Here is a 24,112-nt window from a genome sequence, read left to right as displayed (position 1 = left end):
ATTTAATTTATTTTTCATAAAATAAGAAGGTATGGTTCCCATTATCTAAACAAAATTATAAAATTGACTGCATTTCTGAATTCGCATTTCTGAATTCTGTACCTAATCCTACATTAAAGCAAAAAAAAAAAAAAAAAGGACTAATTAATCTTTTATATCATGACTTAGTTCAAGTTATGACATGAATAGTTCCCCCCCCCTTTTTTTTTTATTTGTAGGGATATAACTTATGATTAGCAATTGATTTTGGTTTTTCACTCTAGATTTCTTTACAAATAACCTAAGTTCATATAATTTAAAGAACACTGAGAAGTTTATATAGATTATTAATCTGTCTTACAAAATATTTGCAGATGATTTAGTTTATCTGCAAATATTTTGCAGATGAACTAAAATTCTGAGTTACCCAAATTATAAATTAATTTGGGTAACTCAGAATTGCATATTTTTGTCAATGAAAATGGTATACATTATGACACTCGGAAATTTAGACATACATTTCAGTTATTTTTATATTTGATTTTAACTACACAATGTGAAACCAAGACAATGCATACCTGTCGTTATGCCACTCTGATCCTTTTGATGTCCTACCAAATACTCGTCAGAAGGGACTGAAGAAAATCTTAGTTTCTGGAAACTAGATTAACAGGAAATCATTTTGTTACTGAGACTATTCTTCAAGATGATTCATCCAGTGACATTATGCATGTGTCTGGCTGCAGTACATCTAAGGAAGTGTATCTTTTTGATGCTTGATGGTGCTCTTTTTGGTCCTCATTGAAGTTTTGGTCCCTCTTGAAGCTTGACTATGGTTTTAAGATCTGTGGGATGGATGGACCTGTTTTCTCTGTTGGGTTCTTTAGTTTTTGTTGATTGTTAAGGTCAAGATTGTAACCTCTAAATAAATTAAAATTCTGCTTTATCCAAGTTTATTCTGGGTTTTCTGCTTGTGGCATTACAAATATGACATCTGATAAAAATGTTTCTTTGAATGTCACCTGAGATATTCCCACACAATGGAATGGAATACAGTTCCTAAGTTATTGACTCTGTCACACTGCACATCATTTATGTGCTTATCCACCCTCCTACTGAGTGTAGGTAGGTCCACAGTCATAGCAGATCTTGAAATTGTATTCTACAGGGCTTAATGATACACGTCTTTGGCCATTTGACTGATTGTTCCAGATCCTGAAAAATAGACACGAACCTTTTCTGGCCACTGTTGTGATTATCCACACTTGGAAAGGATGATTGAACTTGTGGGCAGCACCTGTAATGCTCTTGCATTGATGGCTACATAAGTAATATGAAAAAAAGTTCCAGTTCTGGACGATGGTCTGTGTAGATTATGAATGAACATTATGAAAACTTCAGTTTTGAGAGAATTTAGAAGCAACATCTGCAGTGATTGTTAAACTTGTCCATAGATTTTCTGTAGATCAAATGTATGTTGTTGAGAATTCTGTAAAGCTAATGTCTAAAAATGTTATGGGCAGTTTTTAATTTGGGAAAAAAAAAAAAAAAAATCCACAACAGCTGTAGTAGCAGGCTCAAAAACATTAAAATAATTATCATGCAAAAACTTTTGTTTCAAACTACAGACTATGCCTGATTTTGTATTACTGGTGCTTCAGCAACAAAGGCTATGAAATGTCAAAACCAGATCTTATAAAAGAAAGGCAAGGAAAACTGCAATAATTTTATTCTAGATTATAGAATAAAATAAAAAAATAATAGTTCCATTTTAAATATATTTGAAGTTCAAATTTTTTTAAAAAGCTAAAGAGCTGACTAAATCTGTGAGTATAGGGTTCAGTCAGATGATTAAAATATGAATGGCGCTTACTGGTAAAAAGAAGAAACCACTCATAAAAAAAATATGAAAAGTAGTTAAAATAGTGATACAGTTCTTGCAAGGAGGGCTGTAAGATTATATACATGCTATATATGAGGTGCAGCTACTAAATAACGAGACTGTTGCAATAAAATAATGAAATAATTCGTACCATACAAGTTAATCCCCTCACAATAATTTCCTTGAGGTTTTCTGAAATCATCTTCTGTAAGCCCTTTTAACACTTCAGTTATTTTTTTTTTTCTGAATGTTCTTGTTTATTCTCCAGCATGGCCGCCAGGTCAGTCGAGTGTACAATAAATCAATCAATACAAATGTTAATCATATTTAACAGTCACAAGCTTGAATCCCGGTCCACTCAAAGGGCGTGTGCTACTGCACTCGTGCTCCTGACCACTCGGTCTTCATTGGACTGAAAATGGGTTCCCTTCAGTACACTCTTCAGTTTACGGAAGAGAAAAAAGTCACAAGGGACCACATCTGGAGAGTAGGGTGCATGTTCACACACAGATATTTTTGGCCAGAAACTAGTGAACAGAGAGCTGGGGCATCCAGTCATCCTTCCACAATTGGAGGGGATGGACATGTGATGTGGAAAGTTTTTTTTGGCTGATTCTTTATAAGCTTGCTTTTTTCACACAGCCTTGTCAGAACTTTGATGTAGTACATTTGATGAAGTCTGATTTGGTGGGATGTATTCATCCATAATGATTCCTTTAATATTAAAGAAAACAAGAAGCATGGTTTTCATTTTTTACATTCTTGCTTTTTTTGGTGTAGGGAATTGTTTTGTCTTCCACTGCATTGACTGTCTTTTAGTTTCTGGGTCGTGATGGAACAGCTAACTTTCATTCCAAGTAATTATGGTACTCAAAGTCTGGATCTTCAGTTTTTTTCAAAAGATCTTTGCACACTTGGAGTTTTCTCATCCTTTGATCATCATTCAAAATTTTTGGCACCATTTTGGTACACACTTTTCTCGTACCTGAATTTTCAGTTAAAATTTGTCTTTTTTTTTGTCCATACAGAGCTCTGATGCAATCATTCTAATGCTTAAACAAAGAACACTTCTAATCAATGTTCTTACACGATCCACATTTTCATCAGTTTTCATGGATACCTGATGGCCTGGTCATTCATAGTCTTCCATACTCTTTCTGAAAATCTTTTATGCAAGTTCTTGACTTAGTATCTTCCCCAAAAACTTGATGTAACAACTTTCAGTTAATGTTTTCTTTAGTTTTGTTTAATTATTGTTTGATTCTTTTGTCTGTCATTTTTCTGCCAAACTGCAAAAAGCACAAGGTCATGAAAACCTGTTTCACTGCAAAGCAATGAGCATGTTGAAACATTACTTAGCAAACAAGGGAAAAGTTCAAAGTCAACTTATGTGCCTTTGTTTCAGAGGTGGCACTTGGTGCATAGTTGCTATGTATGCAGTTTTATTATTTAATAGCCACACCTTGTATATAAGGTAATAAGTGTCAAGGAAATCATCAACCCCTAAAATTCTGGTATGTTCCACTCTGTTTAAAAAGTTTCCTTATTTTTTTTGCAGTTTTAATTTAATGTAAAAGAGATAAAGCTCAGTTTGTTTAGACTAAAATACAGTTTATAAGATCCTTTAGCTCCTTATATAATACTTAAACCTATGTTTTCCTTGACGTTCACATAACTGTCCAATCTTATAGCAATGAAAAATAAAGTCACCTGTACTAATATACATGGAGAGGTGGCACACAAATTATCAAACAGATACTAAACTTAGGGGGGAATAAATAAATAAAATTCTGGTGATAAATGCCTCCCATACATGTATTAATAATTTTCATTGTTTCCTCTATTAAAACATCTAAAAAATTAACTGATAATTTTTGGTAATTTTAGTAAATTAAAAAAAAAAAAAAAAGTAATTCAAGTAATCTTCCATCAATTTGATAACATTCAGAACAAAAAAATGCAACTTTGATGAAATTGAGAAGCAGCAGAAAGGTCTAAAAAATTTTAAAAAGATAGAAATTAAAAAAATAAAGACCAAAAAAAATAAATAAATAATACAGGAAAAACATAGACAAATGAATTTTTCTATAGGTTCTTGAACCTTGATAAATTTCTGTTCGATTCATATCAAATCTCTACATAAAAGTTTATTAAAAAACAAGTGCATTATGAAATTAATTTTTTTTTATTTTTTACACAGAATTCTTTAAAGCAACTTACTCATCTGATGTTCCTTTTAATGGTTTCAATGATTTTTTTAATGCATATACACAGCCATCAAGCCTATTTACACACTTGTAAACACTTCCAAATTCACCAGAGCCTATCTGACAAAGTTCATGGAACTCTTCCTTGTAACGACTTATGTTACTGTCGCGTAAATGAATACGCTAACAAAAAAGAAAGAAAAAATTATGAATGAATATATCAAACTAGGTATTAAAATGTTATAGAAAATATTTCAATATTAACATATAGGTTTATACTATGAGCCTAGAAATTACAATAATAAAATTTTAAAAATAAGAAAAATTATAAAAGTAGTAAAACATTTAATGAATAGATTATTCATAACTACATAGCCTACATCCTTAACCATGACAATTTTAAAAGGTATCATATATTTGTAAATTAAAAAATGCACAAATAAAATCTAAAAACAAATAAACCCTGCATGTTTCTCAAGACAACCCTATTTGTTTAAATACTATGATGTAGTCACAAAGGAACTGGATGCAAAGAATAGCTTTGATATCATATATTTTGATCTTAGAAAAGCCTTTGATACAGTTGCACATGGAAGACTACTGCACAAATTGGAGCCGTGTGGCATTGGAGGCAAATTGCTGCTATGGATAAAGGGATGGTTGAGTAGGAGAAGACAGAGTGGTAATCAATGGACACTGCTCTTCGTGGACTAATGTTATTAGTGGAGTCCCTCAGGGTTCAGCGTTGGGTCCATTGTTTTCTGTATTTATAAATGATATCAGGCTTAATGTCCAAGTTTGCAGACGATACAAAGGTTGGCAGGGTTGTTAATGATACTAAAACAGGATCTAGAAAAGTTGAGCAGATGGGCTGAGAGGTGGCAAATGAAGTTTAACATTGACAAATGTAAAGTACTACATATGGAAGCAGTACTCCCACAGTAACGTATCAACTCTGTGATACCACACTGACAGTGGTAGAGAATGAAAAGGACCTGGGGTAATTGTGCAGGCAGATATGAAGTTTCTGAGCAGTGCAGACGGTCTGCAAAGTGTCTTGTCAATGATATACAGGAATTTTTCTAGCAGGGATAAGGAGGTGATTATCCCCTTGTATAAGGCAATGGTCAAGCCACACTGAGTACTGTATACAGGTCTGGAGGCCTCATTTTAAGAATAATGTAGAGCTGCTGGAACTAGTACAGAGAAGGGCAACAAGGTTAGTGAACGGAACAAAGGGTTGCTCTTACGAAGAAAGGCTTAAGTTTTGCAAATTACAGTGTCTGGAGACTAGGCACTTGTGAGGTGACCTGATTGAGGTGTATAAAGCCTTGAATGGTTTGAACATGCTCAATGCGGATGGAATTCTTCCTCTTGCTCAGAATAATCACCTGAGAGGGCATAAATTCAAACTGTGGAAAGACGGTTGTAGGATAGATGTGTGGAAGTTTGCCTTTAGCCAGCGGGTGGTTGATTGCTGGAACAAACTTCCATCTGTCGTTATAGAAGTTGATAGCTTAAATAGATTCAAGGCAGAACTTGACAAACATTTGGAGCGAGTGGATGGGTGAATAAGGGTTTTTTTTTTTTTTTTTTAGCTAATGCTATAAAAAAAACTTGCTTTCTTGCATCATGTGCCTTTGCTAATGCTAATGTTCTTTGTGGAAAATATGGACTTATTCACAGGATATGTTTGGTGTCTTTGCTATATATTACAATCCAATCCCACAATCTTTCAAAATCAGGTCATGAATAACAGAAATATATTCTGCACTTAACACATTCACTGGTCATCCAGACTCAGATTCATCTTTGGTGCCACCCTTTAGAATTCAGTAACTCATTTCTTGATGATACATGTGATGGATACACATGTAATGTCTCCTTCATACTCTTTTGGGTTTTTTCCTGTTTCTCAGTTCTTTCAACAAAATAAAATTTAAAAAAATAATAATAATAATTCTGCAGTTTTTTTTTTGTAGAATTACTGATTTCAGTAGACAATTGAAATTAAACCTAAATAATAATATTTAGGATAGTAATTTAAAAATTTGGTTTCACATTTGACTTTAATAGTATGTTTATTTTAAATACTGTGCATACTGCTTGTATTGATCATAGATAATATTGCCGTTCGTATAATGTTATCACTTTTATGAAGTCTTGATCAGATGTATACTAATATATAGGAAAAAAAATGGTGTTTATTGCAATCAGTGCTATGGATTATATGTTATAATTTCTTTGCCTTATTGCAGTTTACACATGTGCAGTGGAAATGATCATGTACAATCATGATTTGCTCTTGAACTCTGAAATTCTGTGTGTCTAGTTACTGCAGTTGCTTTGTACAGTTTGAATGGCTGTTGATGTCGATACTCTGTGAACAAAAGTACTGTATCTGTACGCTTGCCAATTGGACTGTTTTATAGTAAAGCATTAACCCTTTTCTAATTTTTGATTTTAATATTTTTTTTATCAGTTTGTACAGATGTACAGAAACACTGAGTTTCATTTTTACTGATGACTTTCTTCAAAGTGGACAGTCAAATTAAAGCATTTTATGCTGCCTGATATTAATGTTTTCTTTCTGTCTGCTTTCACCTCTTTACGTATACATTCCTGAACAGTTGAATTCTTGTTTTTCAGTTATTGTTATTAATTAAGCTGAGTCCTGAAGTGATCACAATATGTGGCATCCACAGTAAGTCAAAAACTTTCAAGTACCCCTCATGTTACAGACAGACATATTATTAGACATGTTACAGATAGACAATTTACTATACATACACTGTATAGTAAATTGGAATTTACTTTATACAGTCAAACCTCCAAAATTCAACATTTTTTTATCATAGGTAAAGAAAAGTGACAAATGAACATGACCCATTACCTTTCATTTCCACTCAGTTTGTAGATAATATCAGCATTGTCATCTATGTTTCAATTCTGCCAAAAATCACGCTATCCTAATATTCGAATGAATTGTGCACATTGCTAGGAAACTAGAAATCACCCAACTAAAAGCAAGTATCTAACTTTTTGTACAGTGCAATATTCAAAGTAATGTTTCAGTACATTTCAGTAGATAGGGTGGGCCATAAATCAATTTGCCAGGAGATGCAATTTATCAAGAAGTAAATTACATTTTATATAATTCATCTGAATGTCAAATAACATTAGGTAAATGTAACATTAATAAAATATGAGTATGAAACTGACTTCAAGAATTAAACTGTACAAATTATTTCTCAGTAAACTATCATATGGCCTATCATAATAAATCAGTAACAAACAAAACATTTCTCTTAGGCTATGACCAGACAGATGAATGAGAATGCAGAAACTAATAAAAACTACTAGTGAAAACACTTATGTTAATAAAAACAGTATTTTTATTCAGTCTGACTTTAGGTGTTATCTCAAGCTTCATATTAATTTCACAAATAAATAAGTTGCACTCTCATATTTTTGGTTCCTTTTTAAGGATAATGTGAGAGATATTCTAGAAAATAGAGTATTTATTAATTTTGTACAATTAATAATGTTATTAATTAACTTTTTTTTTTATATTTAGTTCTGTCCTATTTTTAATATGGTTGCATTTATTTAGGTGAATGAATCCAAAAAGGTGGCATGTAGGACCCTATGGGTTGTTAATCCATCTCTGGTTTCCAGATTGGCCATTTGCAATATTAGCATGTTAACAAATGATTGTGCAGTCAAAACTTCATACCATGTCTTCAAACTGTGTGGGTTCAATTTGTATCTTTTGTAGATTAGAATGGGGTACATATATTTGCATATATGCAAAACATGCACTCTGCCAAAAGTCAAGTACACGTATAAGAAAAACATATAATGCAGATAGAAAAATATTTAGGGATTACTCAGATATACAAAGTAAAGGTTAATAATATTACAATAAATAAAATTTGATCATTTCCAATAATTATTTGGTATATTGAAAAAACATGAGTTATGCATTACAGGTTTTACAATATAAATAAAAATATATTAAAATTATTTTTTTTTCAAAATACTTAATTTTGAATTTTATTTTTGTCTTCAATTTTACTTACAGAAATGTTCAGAGCTATAACATGTTTCACTAGGTCTTTGTCATCTGAGTTATTTTTAAGGAACTGACGAATTTTTGAAGACATCTATTTCACCTAAATGAACTTTTGATAAGTCCAGTGATTCCAGCAGTTACTTATTGTTTGCAGTGGAACTTCATGGGATGAAGTTCTGCTGCAAATTTTTTAATCACTTACAATGCATCTTTCAAGGTCAATTCATGTTGATGCTCTCTTATCTTCTTCACCTGATGTCACCTGTAATGGGTCATAAAACACTTAATAAAGGAAACCTGTGCAATTAGGAGATAGAAAGTGATGTCACTGATGTCACCTGTAATGGGTCATAAAACACTTAATAAAGGAAACCTGTGCAATTAGGAGATAGAAAGTCAATCGCTATATTACTAAGATCTACTGCTTTGTGGAAAGGAGCATTATCTAAAAGCAAAAGCATATTGCAGTTTTTAATTCTCATTTCCTTGTTGAAATTTGGCAGCCACTCACAAAATTCTACTGCAGTCATCCATGCTTTGCTATTATGTCTATAATTCATGTAAATTGATGGGTTGAAGTTGTGAAAGCACTGAGGTTTTGCTGCCCTTCCAATTACAGTAACAATCCCTTTTTCACTCCCATCTGCATTTGTAGGAAAGGCAAGAGTAACTCTAGCTTTAATTTTTTTACATCCTTTTGCAGTACCACTCAATATTGTTTTGTCTAGTTGCATTCTATAAAAGAGAGCTGTTTCATCCATGTTATAAATGTCTTGTTGATTGTAATTTTTAAAAATATAAAAATTTTTTGATGATATTGTTCTACTGATTTCTCCATATCTGTTTTGTTGAATCAATTGATGGCACTGCTTAAAACAATGCAACCAACCACTGCTATACACAAAATCTGTGATTCCCATCTATTCTCCCATTAATTTTGCCTGCTCCTTAATTACTTCACCAGTTATCATTCCATTTCTTGCATTAACCTGTCCAATACTAATGCATCCTCCAGCTTTTCATGTTTTGGTCCCTTAAGCTGCTTCACTTTTTCTGATTCAGCCATTTCTTTTGTTCACTGTTTCCAACAGTGCCAACTTATTAGTTTACCCCCATATAGCAGATAAATGGTCCACAATAACCTGCTGGCTGTTAACCAGGGTATTTTTCTTTGTAACTGCACACCTTTCTTTTTCATTACATTCAACACTGCCCTCTTACTCATTTTGAGGTCAGTACTCCTGAATTAACTTTAATGAAAAGAAAGAAAAAAGCTACTCTCTGAACTTGATATTTAATAATAATAATACCAAAATGTATTCAATAATAATGTTAAAAAAAAAAAAAAAAAAAAATGCTTGTTTAAAGCTGTAATGAAAGCAGGAAGGCACTTAAAGCATGAAACTAAAACGTTCTTTCTTTTGTATTTGAACAGGAGTTCAAATACAAAAGAAATGTATGAGTATGAGACAAGTGCGAGGAATGCTTAAAAACATAAAAATGGCAGGAAACCGAGTGGTGAGGAATGCCCTCCAAGTCCAGTTTATTATTTACAGGGCCAAAAATTATTTTCATTATGGTTTGAAAAATATCACTTGCCGACTACATCTAATAAATAAAAAGACGAAACAGACTGATATGCTGGTTTGGCATTAAATTGGCTTTGTTTGCAAATAAAAAAATCATTTTAGTAATTCACAAATATGGTGAATGGTGGGACACTTTACTGAAGGATTCCCCTATTAATATTCATAGAGATTGGTTCACAAGTATTCATTGCTGCTTATTCAGGATATATTCAGTGTTTCTGAACCATACTCTGCCACATGGTATCCATGGACAAGGTGATGTTATGTATAAATCCACAATGATGATAAACCACAATAAGAAGTCTTCAGGATTTGCTGAAATAGCTCCAAATACATCATTAACTATTCAGTAAAAAATTTGTCTGTCTGTCAACATTCCTGATACTCGTCTTTCAGACATTTTCACACAAATACCTGCATAAAAGAAAGGTATACTAGGAAAAAAATCATAAAATTTTGTTGCACAATCCTAAGATTACTGTGAACTTTAATACAATTTAAACCAGTAGTTTAATTCCCTGGTATTAAAAATATGAACTTTTTGAACAATACTTGTACATCCTGAAAATAAAAGAAAATAGATATACTGATATGCATACGAAATAAATTTTCACCCAATTGCAACTGTTATCTAATACCTTTGTAGGCAGAATATCCTCCTCATCTTCCACTTCATCTTCATCTTCTTCCATAAGTTCTTCTAAACCATTGTTCAGTGGTCTATTATTAAACAAGGGGAAAAAAAAAAAAAGAATTGACTTGACAATAGAACTTTTATGTAAGAGTAAATTTTATGAAACAAGACACTTCCATTTAAGTTTGTTATTTAAACATGCGTGTGATGTTTTATACTCTTGTTGTTTAATACTAACAATAATCTAATATCTTTTTCTCATTCCATGCAAAGTTAAAGAGAAAAAAAACAAGTAAAATGCACAGAATAAAATTAAAGCAATACAGCATAATCAAGCCATATCCTTCAAGGAATTTATCACTACAATGATCCAGGAAGCACTGATGGTTAAGATTATTATTAGTGCATTAAAACCAAAATGTTTAAAAATTGACTTACTATCATTGACATTTATAAACATAATTAACGTTTAAAATAAACCTAAAACTGACTGGGCTGCCTTGAGCTACTACTTCTTACAACAGTAGTACTCAGGGCTTGACAAAATTGTTTCAAGATCAGCATGATTCATTTGAAAAAAAAAAAAAAATAATAATAAAAATCACAAATTCAGTGGTTTTCAACCAAGGTGCCACATAATTTGGCTTTAAGTTACTTAAACTTATTATTTTTTAATTCATATGTTTATTTCATTATAAAAAGGTGTACAGTATCTTTTTAATTTTGTGGTGATCTATAATTGATGTTTACTTAGTACCTCTATACAGGGTGTCTCAAAAATATTGGTACAAACGTTTAGGGGAGGTAGGTAACATCTAAAGGAATGTGAATCGCATAGGAACCCATAACCGGAAACGTCACCGTAAGTCGGTACATGGTGCTGTTCATCAGTTCGCGAGAGGGAAAGTTTCTGGTTTACTCATTCAAGCAGTAGTCGCCGCACGAAGAGCATGCATCGATATACGAACTGTGAGCTGGCAGACATGCACCTAGTGTATGAATTATTGGAGGGCAATGGATGAGCTGCTCAACGAATTTATGGAGAACGCTTCCCAGACAGACATGTACCGGACCACCATTTGTTTGCGCGTGTGCATCAAAATTTGTGCGATTATGGATCATTTAGAAGTAACAGGAGTAGTGCGGGCAGACCACGTTCAACGCAAACTCCCGCCATGGAAGAAAGTGTGTTGAGTGCCGTCCAGAATAATCCTACTACCAGCACCCATGTCGTTGCCTCTACCTTACGATGATTCCTTACACCCCTTTCATCTCCAAAGGGTTCAGTTACTGCTCCCCCAAGATCATCCTGCACGTGTGGCTTTTGCGCAGTGGTTTCTCCAAGAAAGTGTTCAAGACTTGAATTTTCTACCCTATGTTTTGGTCACGGATGAGGCTTATTTCACTAGGGAAGGCTTATTCAATCAGCACAATGGTCATGTGTGGGCTCACGACAACCCACACGGCACAACATCGCTTCACAATAAATGTGTGGGCAGGTATGGTCGGTGACTGCTTAGTTAGCCCATACCTGTTACCATCCCAAATGAACTCCGCTAAATATTGGATCTTTCTTGAACAAGTTCTACCAGGGTTACTTGACGTTCCAGCAAATGTGAGACGCAACATTTGGTTTCAACATGACGGGGCACCTGCCCATTATGGAAGGTGTGGTCGTGACCATTTGAAAAGGTGTTTTGGGCGTTGATGGATTGGTTGTGATGGACCCGTTGCCTGGCCCCCACGCTCACCTGATTTATCGAGCCTTGATTTCTTTCTGTGGGGGGCCCTCAAATCTATTGTGTAATATTATGTCAAATAAATGTTTGCCACTAATTACTGTCTGGTGTCATTTCTGCTTCTTGTGCCTCTGCTACTACTTTCCCATGATGTTTCCGGTTATAGGTTCCTATGCGATTCACATTCCTTTAGATGTTACCTACCTCCTCTAAACGTTTGTACCAATATTTTTGAGACACCCTGTATAAAGAATAAAATTATTACATACTGTATATATATAATTTGTATTATGAACTGTACTTTTTATAATTATATTATTATAATAAATATCATATATATGTTTTTTAATATTTTATATATATCCACACACACACACACACAGAGAGAGAGAGAGAGAGAGAGAGAGAGAGAGAGAGAGAGAGAGAGAGAGAGAGAGAGAGAGATCTAACAGGCAGAAAATTGAGTAGGGGTACTGCAAAATAAAATAAATTACTTAGGGGTGCCGTTATTAAAAAAGGTTGAAAACCACTGGCTTAATTATTTTGAAAAATAAAAAATATTTTTGCACTCCAGTTCATAGCAGCTCATATAATGCTCCATAAAATAGTGACTATGTATGCTACCCCAGCCAGTCTTACAATAAGAAATAATTATGCCTAATCCACTTTATGAAATCACTTTTTTTTTCTTTTTTTTTTTTAAGCTATTATAAAATGTCACCTAACAATCTCCAAAATTTTATGTAGACACTGTACATCAGATTTACACAAGTAGGGCTGTAATATTTTAATATTTTTGAAATAAAAGGTAGTGTGCATTTCACAGCATTAATCTTAACTTTTTCTTCTTTACACAGGTGCAACACAGATTTTTCACAGTGCATAAAACGCATCGATGTTGAAAGAATATTGCAGCTCAAAGTCAAAACTATAATACTAAAATTCATTAATATCAGTCTTAATAGATATTTTAAAATTTTGCTTATTCTTTTACGGGCCCACAACTGAAATGGTGGATAAAAATAAAATAAAAAAATGCACCGTACAGTTAATTTTTGCTGGATAATATTCTGTATTTGTAAACTATTTTATATTACTTTATCAGTTTTTAAAAAAAATTTCTGTTCATTCAAATAATATACATTTTGAGAGGGAGGGGAAGAGAAACCTATTCTAAATTCCTCTGACCAATAGGACTACTCACCCAGTCAAATGTGCACAATACATCAGTGATTCGCGAGCAGTGTGCCCTGGCACACTGATGTGCTGCAAGGTTAGGAAAAACTCCATAGAGCTCAATGTTTCAAGTGGGACTTCAGTGATAAAAGTTTGAGAACCACTGCAATATATCACTTGTCTGCCACTCATATGGAGAGTGACCTGAGCACAAATCCTATCAACAACTGGTCCTCTTCAATTAGGACTGTAATTAGCCAATCTTAGATGGAGGGAGCAGGATTTTTGTCCATGTTATTCACCTTTTTCAGATTTCACCACATGTAAATCACACTGAACACACTTCTACAGAGAAGCATACACATGTGAATACAAAAAGCTTCAGTACCAGTAAAACTATTTTTGCTTCATGTATCTTAATACTTAATAGTGCTGTCAACAGCACAGCATCCATAATAATGAGTCCACCACATACTGTTTATTTGAAAATTACACCAATCCTTTAAAAATACAGACTGCCATACTCATGAAATAAAGAATTCTACATTGAACCTTACTACTGCAAAAGCTTATTTGTAATACAATAAAGTCTTCAAGGAAAGTAGTAGATACCACAAATGGATTTTGCATCTCCTAGAGGTACCCTAACTGAACACCCTGCCACAGCTGGTAAATGGCTGTGGGTAGCAAGAAAAGTCAAGTAATTATATCTCTAATTCAAGAAGCTGTAATGAATAAATAAATATTTCATTACAGTATCAATGGACATCAAATATGTTATGCCCCTAAAAATTTCCACAACCTGCAAAGTTAAGAAACAGGAAAAGGAGGGCTACATTCCTCGTTTGTATCTCTCTCTGGAATTCACATGATTGTACTTTGCTTGGATGCTCGTAGAATTTTCTTAAAATTATGTTATTGGCCTGAATGAGATCCTACCTTTTTAATTCATACTTGATAATCATAGCCCATAACATAAGCACAGACAGGACATTGTTTAAAATTTTTATTTATTACATGTGCATCCATTATCTGGGCAACTTTCTGCTGGATGTGTATCGCTGTGTAAAATAAAACAATTTAATTTAATTAAACCATACACAGGAAAGTTATCGCTCAATTATTCTCTTAGAGCCATAGCAATAATTATATTTTCCTTAATTTTTTTACAACCAGCTAGGTAACACTAATGGAGTTATGAGAGAAGTGGTTATGTTCAGGAAAAGCAATGTTTTCTCCCGTACTGAGTAACAGATCTAATACGGGTAATGCCTGCTACAGCCGACCGGCTAGCCGGGTGGGTAAAGTGCCTGACTGGCAACCCAAAGGTCGCGGGTTCGATTCCCGCCTCGGGCTTGGATCAAAGTACTGCAAAAACCTTGGGAGGTGCATTATGGCCACAGAAGCCTATGCGCCAACAACTACAAAAAAAAAAAAAAAAAAATGCCTGCTACATGAATTTTGTCAACAATGAACCAGACTAGAAAATGCTTCCAATCGCCGACGCTTAGGCTATTACAATAATTTTAAAATTTTTATTTATAGTTTGGGCCACTAAAAATTAATGCAAAATGTTTAAATGGTACATTCGGTAATTTCATTTCTCCTACTGGAAATTCGAATACTTTTTTCCGCCAACAATAACTGAGGGAGGGGAGGTCTCGCACCATTTGTAACTATTAAAAACAAAAGTGGTTAAAATTTCTCCCAAAAATCTTTAAATATTGCAGGAAGAAAATATTAATAATAAATAGAGAACATTACCTAGCGAATAACGAACACGATACATAAACGTTTAGTTCAGTGAACCGCTAACGGCTAAACTTGGGTTGGCATTTCAAAATTAGGCCTAAGTTACCTGAGGCCTAAATTAAATTTCTTGTTTGAACAGAAGTGACAGATGTTCGCACGACACTGTTTATATCTACTAATTTCTCTTTACAGGCTAGAAAATCCCCTAGGCAAGTTTGCATCTCTTTTCTGCCTTCCTGCTTTTTATTCTCATCCCCCCTCCCCCCGATTATAATCCAACGGAATTCTTGTAACAAGGATTCCGTTGACCGAGACAAACTTCAGACGGAAGCAGCTGCAAAATCAACAACAGCCACGTGTTGATTCCGTATTAACAATACGTGCCACGCGACGCAGATGGCTGGACAAAGGGGAACTAAAATCCTCTATACCTGCACGTGCGAATGGTCACGTGACAAAAGACATTACTACCGTGTGGACGGACAACTGTCATGCATATCCTTCGTTAAAGATGACAATGTAGATGCGAGCAGAATTCTAAGCATCTTCAAAACATCGCAAGTTGATTCCAACAAGAATCACGAAACATTAAATAAAATAAAATACGAGAAACAATTAAATGATTGGAGACGATAAAGGTAGTCTCCAATCATCAAGGCACACCAGATCCTCTCTCTCTCTATGTTCTGGTTTCATCGGACTAAGCATGAACTGTACACATACGGTGGTGCTTATAAGTTTTATTAGTATTAATAGTGGCAAATGATGCAAGAAAGTACGCTTACATTTGAGCAGGCTTTTGAGAAAACAAACCTATTTACACATTCATGATCTGAATACAAAATGGAGAGAGACGTTCCGCGTACGGTTTATTACTTCAGAACGTCTCATATGTACTGCAAGATTGGTCTTCTGAATTGATCCCTAAATACAAAAATTATGCGAGGAGAGGCACACGTAGACATGCGGTTTTGAGGGTAACCAATGGTACCGTTTACAGACGCGCGCACACATGGTGATAGCAATGCTAGCTTTCAAATTTTCAATGAACTGAAAACTTTCATCTTGTCCTCTGAAAGTTTCGGTGCAAATCAGCCACTAGGCCCACAGCATGTCGATTGTTGCATCCCCTCCCATGCGTATTATACCTGTGTAAATGTGTTTTGCACTTGCAATCCGCACGCTGTGCAAGCTCACCTAACTTTTTCAATCGGCTCTAACTGAAAAAGCCTAAGAATCCAGGATTCGAACCCAATACTCTCAAAGCAAGTGACAAAACCATTGTGCCGTCACGGATGACCAGAAACTTTGGATATTATACCAAAAGGCAAAACCACTCTTCTATTTTATTAAATACGTTTTTATGACAAATATTAAAGATTTTTCATGCAATGTTTACAGACACATGACCCCGATCAAGAAGAAGCTCAGTGAATAAAAATTAAATGTGTTGATCCATTTATACCTTTCCGTTTGGGCACATATCCTTTTAAATCTGACTTCTAATTTGTATGATTTTAATATACAAATGCCATGTACATCTAAGTAGCTCCACCCAGTCAACAGCAAAATACAAAGGCCTCCAAACAAACCGTCACGTACGTATCTGCACCAAGAAAGACTTCCCTCCTCAAACACACACATACAAAAAAAAATCAAATCCTACCCCTGCCACGTGCCGCTACCTAACTCGATAAAAGCTTCCTCCCCATAAAAGGGAAGAAATCCCACCCTTCCCAACATTCACAAAGAGGCAACCCATCCTATTCATATATAGGATTATAATGTCGGTAAACCTTTTGAATTTAGTTATAAGACCATCTAAATGCCAGCGCTACAATTAAACATTACGCGATGTACATATTTTAGCGTAAAAGTGAAACCCCCATTCAACCTCCATAAAAATCAGAATGGCAGCAATTATTATTATAGAAAAACGATAATAGCAAATATCGGAAATAAAGACCCTTCAATGTGTAAGGACAGTAATTAGCATTAGTTTTAAATTTTGTCTTATGCCTGTACAGAGATTTCTGAATGGCACTAGATATTTTATATTTCACTGTTGGTACTATCTAATGTCAACTATCATAATATTATTATAAATACTAGCTAGCTGGCACTATTCTGGTTTATGGATGATAAATATATACACTTCAAAACGTCACTTTTACATTAAAATCTATATATTAGCCAGTTTGAAAATCCATTAATTTTTGGTTGAATAACAAAGTTCTAATTAAATGTTATCAATGTGTTTGTTTTTTTTTTTTTCGTCTTTCTTTAATTACCTGAACTCATTTTTGAATGCATGATTGTTACAGCTAATTTAAAAGTTATGCTAATATAATATCCATACACAAGTGTGGAGATTGGTGGGGGGTGACATAAAACAAGACAATACAAACAATGATATCACATTACTGGTTTGACTCGTACTACAGCGGAACTTCCCAAATATGGCATCATCCATTTCCAGATATTTTCAGGAATATGACCGAATCCAACAAACCCAAACATCGGCAAATTTACCGAGATAAAGTCGATCTCTGAAGCACTAAATCTGCCAACCCGCACTGGACCAGAGTGGCAGATTAAAGCTCATTTCCCTCAACGTGAATTGTTGAGGGGGCTTCCATCGAGCAGTAGATTGATAATGGCGGCTGCTTACCTTGCTTTGAAGCTCTAAAAAAAAATCATCAAAGTCGACTTATAACGTCGAATATAAAATCCTAAACTTCAAATTAAACAGCTAGTTAGAAGACATGAATTAATACATTTAATCTTATTACATATATATATGTATATTTATTTACACAAATATGCATTGTTGCTCGATTTTTAAAACTCACAAATTGGTTCATCTTCACCAGACGAAAACAGTGCACAGAATTATGTTTTGTGGTTTACAGTTCCACATTTAGACACTGTTTACAGATGGCATGGCGCACTATAGCCTCAGTTGCTTTTGCGCAAGAAAAACAGAAACCAACCACCATTCACAGAGAAACCAATTTTCAATGCAGTGCAGTACAGTACTAAACAGGAAACAAGGAGTAGATCGTTTACATTAGTGATTCTCAACGTATGCCGTATTTCTGAGGGGCCACAGGTAAAACGCAAAATTGGGGGCCATGGAAACTGTTAAGTGGGCCACGAAAAGTTAACTTCTAAAATAAAATTATTACTAATATAAAAAGAAATTAAGTGACAATAATATTGTAATATTTTTTGTTAGAAGCATAATTGTACATTGTGAATAAACAAAATATTATATGAGTAAAAATTCTATTATAAATAAAGATTGTAGTTAATAAACCCTTTTTTTATTATAAATCCTTATATTAAAAACAATTAACACGTTATAAATAAAAAGTGCAGTTGATAAAGTATACATTTATTATAATTAAACAATATGAGGGGTGGGCCACAGAGGTGAATGAAACTCGGCCACGAGCAAAAAAAAAAAAAGGTTGAGAACCACTAGTTTACACAATCAACGTCCCGATGTGTATATATATATATAGCATCAATAAGGGAGGTATTAAAGTTATCTGTGCCTATAAGTGTTGGTTTTGTGCCATAAGAAAGTATTATATACGCATACCCCCTTTTTGTAAATATAGTTTATTGTGCATTGAATTAAAAAGCAGACAGTGGCCCATGATCCATATTTTAGTGTAATACACCGAGGGCCGGATTTACATGTAAGCTAAACAAGCTACAGCTTAGGGCCCACATTACAAGGGAACTCGTTCCATCTTAAAAAAAAAAAAATCCTTTTTTAATATTGTCACAGGTCAATTGTAAGAGAGAGAGAGAGAAGGGCCTCATGTTATAACTTAGGGCCACAACAAGTTTAAATCCAGCACTACTCGAGATGCGAAAGATGAGTATAGGGGGAAGAGACTTATACGGAGAATATATGATTAAGCATGAAGTTTACGGCAAAAAATAAAAATAATAAACATAAGTTTAGATTATACACCGAAATATACGGTAGTTCTCCGGTTGGCCATTCACCTCACAGCCCAGGGAAATTTGTAGGAAGGTTCTATGACTACTAAGGTATTCTGCCATTCTTAATGCATTAATTTATGCAGCAAGATGGTAAATCGGAATGTCAATAGTTTGCCAACTTTTATGGGTTCACAATGTTAAAACCCATGTGAAAATAATGTAAAAATAGTGATACTTAAAGGAGACTTTAATAATAATAATAAAATTCATAAATCGAAAGAACCTTCGTACGTTGCCGGTCTTCAGCGCTTTCCCCAGGTTTCGCGGTCCAAATTATCAACCAAATAAAATTATAAGAAAGTAGAATAAATATACAGTATATTTATTTTTAATCATTTTCATGTAGCCGTGACGCTCACTGACATAGTGGAAAGTCAGAATAAACGAGTGTTACTTTTTCGCAGTGTCTGCTGCTTCTTTTGCTAAGTGACCTGATCAGCAAGTCTGGCGTAAGAACAATCCCCCCCCCTTGTCTAATCAAACTGGAATGGCGCTTAATTTTTTTGTTTGCAATAACTATGCTATCCACATCGGCGACGTAGGAAGACAAGGGCGCAAAGTAGACAGACTTTTAGTATCAAATCAGTACACTGTTCTGTATTCTTTCTCTCTCCCTTTTTTCGTTTTGAGATGGAACCTTAGTAATTTGCATCCTATCAAACCCCATAATAATCCCCCAATCAATTAATTACTGAGTACCTGCTGGGTTAAAATTAAAAATTTTTTAAATATTACAATGTAATTTTAAAGATGGCATCAGTACGTTAGCGGCAATAAATCTAAACTTTCCGACTTCAAAACTGAAAATGTCTCATCACGTCAGACACCAACAACTCAACTAAGATAACCAAACATATATGATACATACAAGAAACATGGTATAATACCATTGACAAAACTAGAAATTCTGCCGCCGCCTTCCAACCAAGAAGAGTAACAGGCGGCTAGGAAGGCACAGCGTCATGTCTACGTTTATACAGGACCTTCGCAAGTAAAGTAAATTGTTCATTTATATAAGACCGCATTTAAAATATCGTGTTCATGTCTTGAGGAAACAACTTCTGAAATGAGTTCAGAGACAGGCAACCAGATTGTTTAGGAGGTGTTAATGATGTCCAAATGAAGAAAGGTATAGAGGGTGCAGACTGCAAAGTCCCGCAACTAGAAATCTTAGGGAGGGATTGATGGAGATATACAACGCCATGAAGGCCGTGTGTATCCGAAGGGAATCAGTAAGATAAACATGGGCGATATAATTTGAATGAAAGAGGAGGAAGAACCAGAAGGCACAAATACAAACTTCTGGGGAGTAAGTGATGAAGATTACTTTCGGGTAGCGTGGTAGATCATTGGAATGAATTGCCTGCCACAGTGGTTAAGGTGGATAGTCTGGTAAAGACCAAAGGGGAATTGGATACCCACCTTTTTGACGACAGGGAAGGTATGAATAATAGAATTTTCTTTTTTAATTTGGGAAATGCAGAAAAAGACCGCTTCTTTGCATCATTTAGCCATCATAATACTAACCAATACCATATTCCAATCATCGGGCTACCTGCATTTTCAGCATAGTATAACACCCTGAAGAATAATTTATTCACAAAAAATATCCCATACTGAGTAAAAAAAAAAAACAATTAAATCTGACTGTCTTTTTATCCATTTTAGTTTTTGGCTCGGACTGATTTCTTTGACTGAGGAGTGTTATCTTTTTCACTGTGACTTGTAGTGTACTAGGCTATTTAATTTTTTAAGAGATGTTATCTGAGAATTTATTTTCCAATAATTTTTTGCAAACCGAAAAACTACCTTACTGTAGTACAACTAAAAAAAAAAAAAAAAAACACTTTCAGCTGCTTTTTTAAGCAACACTGGTACAGAAACAAGCACAACAAAAGAACAAAATTGTAACAAAATAAAATTCGCCTAAAAAGATAAAAATGATATACGATGAGATTCCAAGACATGTATTTGTAGAAGAAAAAACGAATAATAAATACGTATCTTTGATTTGCATTTTACCTTCTCGATTTAGCGCTCTATCCTTTTATTAGGTATGCGACATTACTACACTGAAAAATAGAGCCAAAAAAAGAAAAAAACCGTTTTGAGACATGGTATGAAAAGGATATAATAAAGAAAAAAAATGTTATCTAAATATGCTGCTATGATTATACCATATCTTCGATATTACGTGCAAAAGGACAGGAAGTTGTATGAGTCTAATAGTGCGTTAAACGATAATGCAGTTTGAATTTCACTCCAGTTTTCACGTGTGACAAATAACGCAACTGGTGCTCGACTTGAGTGAACGTACGTAGAAGTTACGGGTTTTAGTCTGATACAGCAGCTGTAGCCCATCAAAGAAATAATGTTGCATATTTACTGGACCCAAACGACACGCCGTCCTACCATCTGACTCCGGAAGCCTTCGACAGCTGAATGCTGTCGTACTGTACCTTATTTTTTCGCAACAAAAGACATTGTGGACCACTTCCTGGACCAGCTGTCCTATTCTCTCCCACCTGTTTGTCCAGCTCAGAAAGACGAAACAGCTGACATCCAGCTGTTACCAAACTTCAGGAATGTAAGCAACGGCTTGAATTCCTTAGAACGGCAATATGCTTAAAACTATGCAAATGTATAGTTTTATATAAAACTATGTTAATTTATAAATCTATATATGTATCTTAATTCCGACATAAAAACAAAACCTAACATTGCTGCCATTACATTTCTACTAAAATCTGTCAATGCAGTAAAAAGTAGAGTATATTATAGTAATAATAACATAATATAGAAAAGTTAATACAGCAAGACCCGAGGGGGGAAAACAGATGGAGTTTAATTATATGCTAATAGGAGGGGACAACAACAAAACAGAAGTAAAAATCAACAAATTTGGGACTTGTTACTGCATGAGGTGTACAATCACGGAGTATTCTGCTCCCTCTAAGGCTTGGTCTTATGTCCAACTTAGACAAATACAGCTATCCACTGTTCGATCTTTCTTAATATATTTTTTTAAATTAGCATTAGTAAAGGCATGTGATGGGCACCTCCGTAGCCAGGAGCAGTAGTGCGCGGTACACACTTCTTGATTAGACGGGGGTTAGAGCCCGTGACCACCAAATACGGAGGATGAGGAAAGGTCAGGGAATGACCACTACATATCCCCAGCCCGGATAAAGGGTGAGGGTTGGCGTCAGGAAGGGCATCCAGCCGCAAAAATTTCATGCCAAAACAATAAAAACACTGACCCCATACCATATATAATGGGAAAAAGTGAGGACAAAAAAAAAAAAAAAAAAAAAAAAAAAGAAAGAAAAAAAAAGGCATGTGATGCAAGCTTATACAGCATCAGCCAAAAAAAAAAAAAAAACCCTTCACATTTCATCCATCCCATTACCTCCAAAATTTTGTCCAGTTCTTCCTTGAATTTATTTAAGTTATCAACTTACACAAAGACGGAATTTTCACGCATGACAAATAATGCAACTGCCAGCAATCAACTACCCACTGGCTAAAGGCAAATTTCCACACATCTATTCTACAATGGTCTTTCCTTAATTTAAGTTTATGCCCTCATTAATTTCATAATCTATGCAAGAAGAAAAATCCCAACAGCATTGAGCCTGCTCAACCAATTCAAGGCACCTCAATCAGATCACCTCACAGGTGCCTAATCTCCATATGCTGCAATTTGCAGAACTTAAGCCTTTCTTGGTAAGAGCATCCCTTTGGTCCCCTCACCAATCTTGCTACCCTTCTCTCTATTTGTTCCAAATCTACATTCTTTCTAAAATGAGGCCTCCAGACCTGTACACAGCACTCAAGGTGTGGCCTGACCATTGCCTTATACAAAGGGATAATTACCTCCTTATCCCTGCTGGCAAAATTCCTGTATATCAATGACAAGACCCCATCACCTGCTCTGGCAGGCCTGTGTGCATTAGCTAAGAAAACTCCATATCTGACTGTACAATTACCTCCAGGTCTCTTTCGTTCTCTACCACCCTGAGTGTAGTACCGCAAAGTTGGTACATTTCTCTGGGGTTACTTCTATCCATATGCAATACTTTGCATTTGTCAATGTTAAAACTTCAGTTGCCACTTCTCAGGCAATCTGTTCTAGATCCTGTTGCAGTAGCATACTGTCACTAACAACCCTGCCAACCTTTTTATCATTTGCAAATTTGGACTTTAAGCCTGATATATCTTCATCAATATCATTGATAAATATACAAAAGAACAATGAACCCAATGCTGAACCCTGGGGGGGGGGGGGACACTCCACTAATAACTTTAGTCCACAAAGACATTGTCCACTGGTTACCACTCTGTCTTTTCCCCTCAACCATCCTTTTATCTATTGTAGCAACTTACCCTTGATGACATACTGCTCCAATTTGTACAGCAGTCTTCCGTGTGCAAAGCCTACATGGCGATACTCTCTCATTGATGCTGTATGTATACAAGGGAGACTCCGACTGCAACCAAGCCAATTCTTGTCTGTTTGGTACTGTTGGGCAAATTCATTTCCAAACTATTTGTTTGGTACGAAAGCGTGGCATAAATTGACAATCTCGAGAATAAAATCCAAAAAACAAACTCCCAATGAATTTCATGAACTTCCAATGTCTCACAAAGATGAACAGGTTCTCTGGTTTTAAAGTGCAATGCATACTTTTGTAAATATACATATTTAATAAATTACAAATATATTGGTTTCTAAATTACAAATATATTCAAGTGTTTCTAACCCTAAGCAGGTGCTTTTATTATTATTAGCCATATAGTGCAAGGAAACCTGAAGCTTATGCTGCACTGGCCAAAAAAAATTTCCGAGTTACCCTGAGAGAAAGAGACAGAAATAGAGAGTAGAAAGGAATCACCATGAAAGAGAAGAATGATATCTAGCTCAGGACCCTGGGTGTGCCAAGCCCATACTCACCATATGTGGGCCCCTGGGGCTATTAATTGAAGCTTAGGCTGTTGTACTCAGCATACACAATGATCCTCAAATTTCACACATCTTAGTTCTTCAAAGGAAAACTTA

At 34.8% G+C, this 24,112-nt stretch overlaps 1 protein-coding gene and 1 long non-coding RNA gene across 3 annotated transcripts in view; one reads left to right on the top strand and one right to left on the bottom strand.

The window, feature by feature from the left end:
* Window positions 1-24,112, bottom strand: part of Wee1 (Wee1 kinase) — a 101,210-nt gene that overhangs the window by 66,953 nt on the left and 10,145 nt on the right. The window contains exons 2-3 of the mRNA XM_090380023.1: window positions 10,371-10,452; window positions 4,082-4,251 (exon numbers count right to left, since the gene is read on the bottom strand). Of these exons, the coding sequence (XP_090236149.1) occupies window positions 4,082-4,251; window positions 10,371-10,452 (252 nt within the window). The remainder of the gene's footprint in view (window positions 1-4,081; window positions 4,252-10,370; window positions 10,453-24,112) is intronic.
* LOC150082170 (uncharacterized) overlaps window positions 1-24,112 on the top strand; it is a 162,874-nt gene that overhangs the window by 134,212 nt on the left and 4,550 nt on the right. Inside the window, exon 3 of one of the 2 annotated variants that reach the window (XR_016547309.1) lies at window positions 12,963-13,022. The exons of the other annotated variant lie outside the window; for it this stretch is intronic. This is a non-coding gene — a long non-coding RNA (uncharacterized LOC150082170). Of the gene's footprint in view, window positions 1-12,962; window positions 13,023-24,112 lie in introns of those variants that run through there. 2 annotated transcript variants of the gene reach the window in all.

The sequence above is a fragment of the Mastigoproctus giganteus genome, chromosome 8, assembly GCF_048544385.1.
Source record: "Mastigoproctus giganteus isolate SK-2022 chromosome 8, ASM4854438v1, whole genome shotgun sequence".
Lineage (NCBI taxonomy): Eukaryota > Metazoa > Arthropoda > Arachnida > Uropygi > Thelyphonidae > Mastigoproctus > Mastigoproctus giganteus.
Note: the sequence above shows the minus strand (reverse complement) of the source record. Positions and strands in the feature narration are given on the sequence as shown.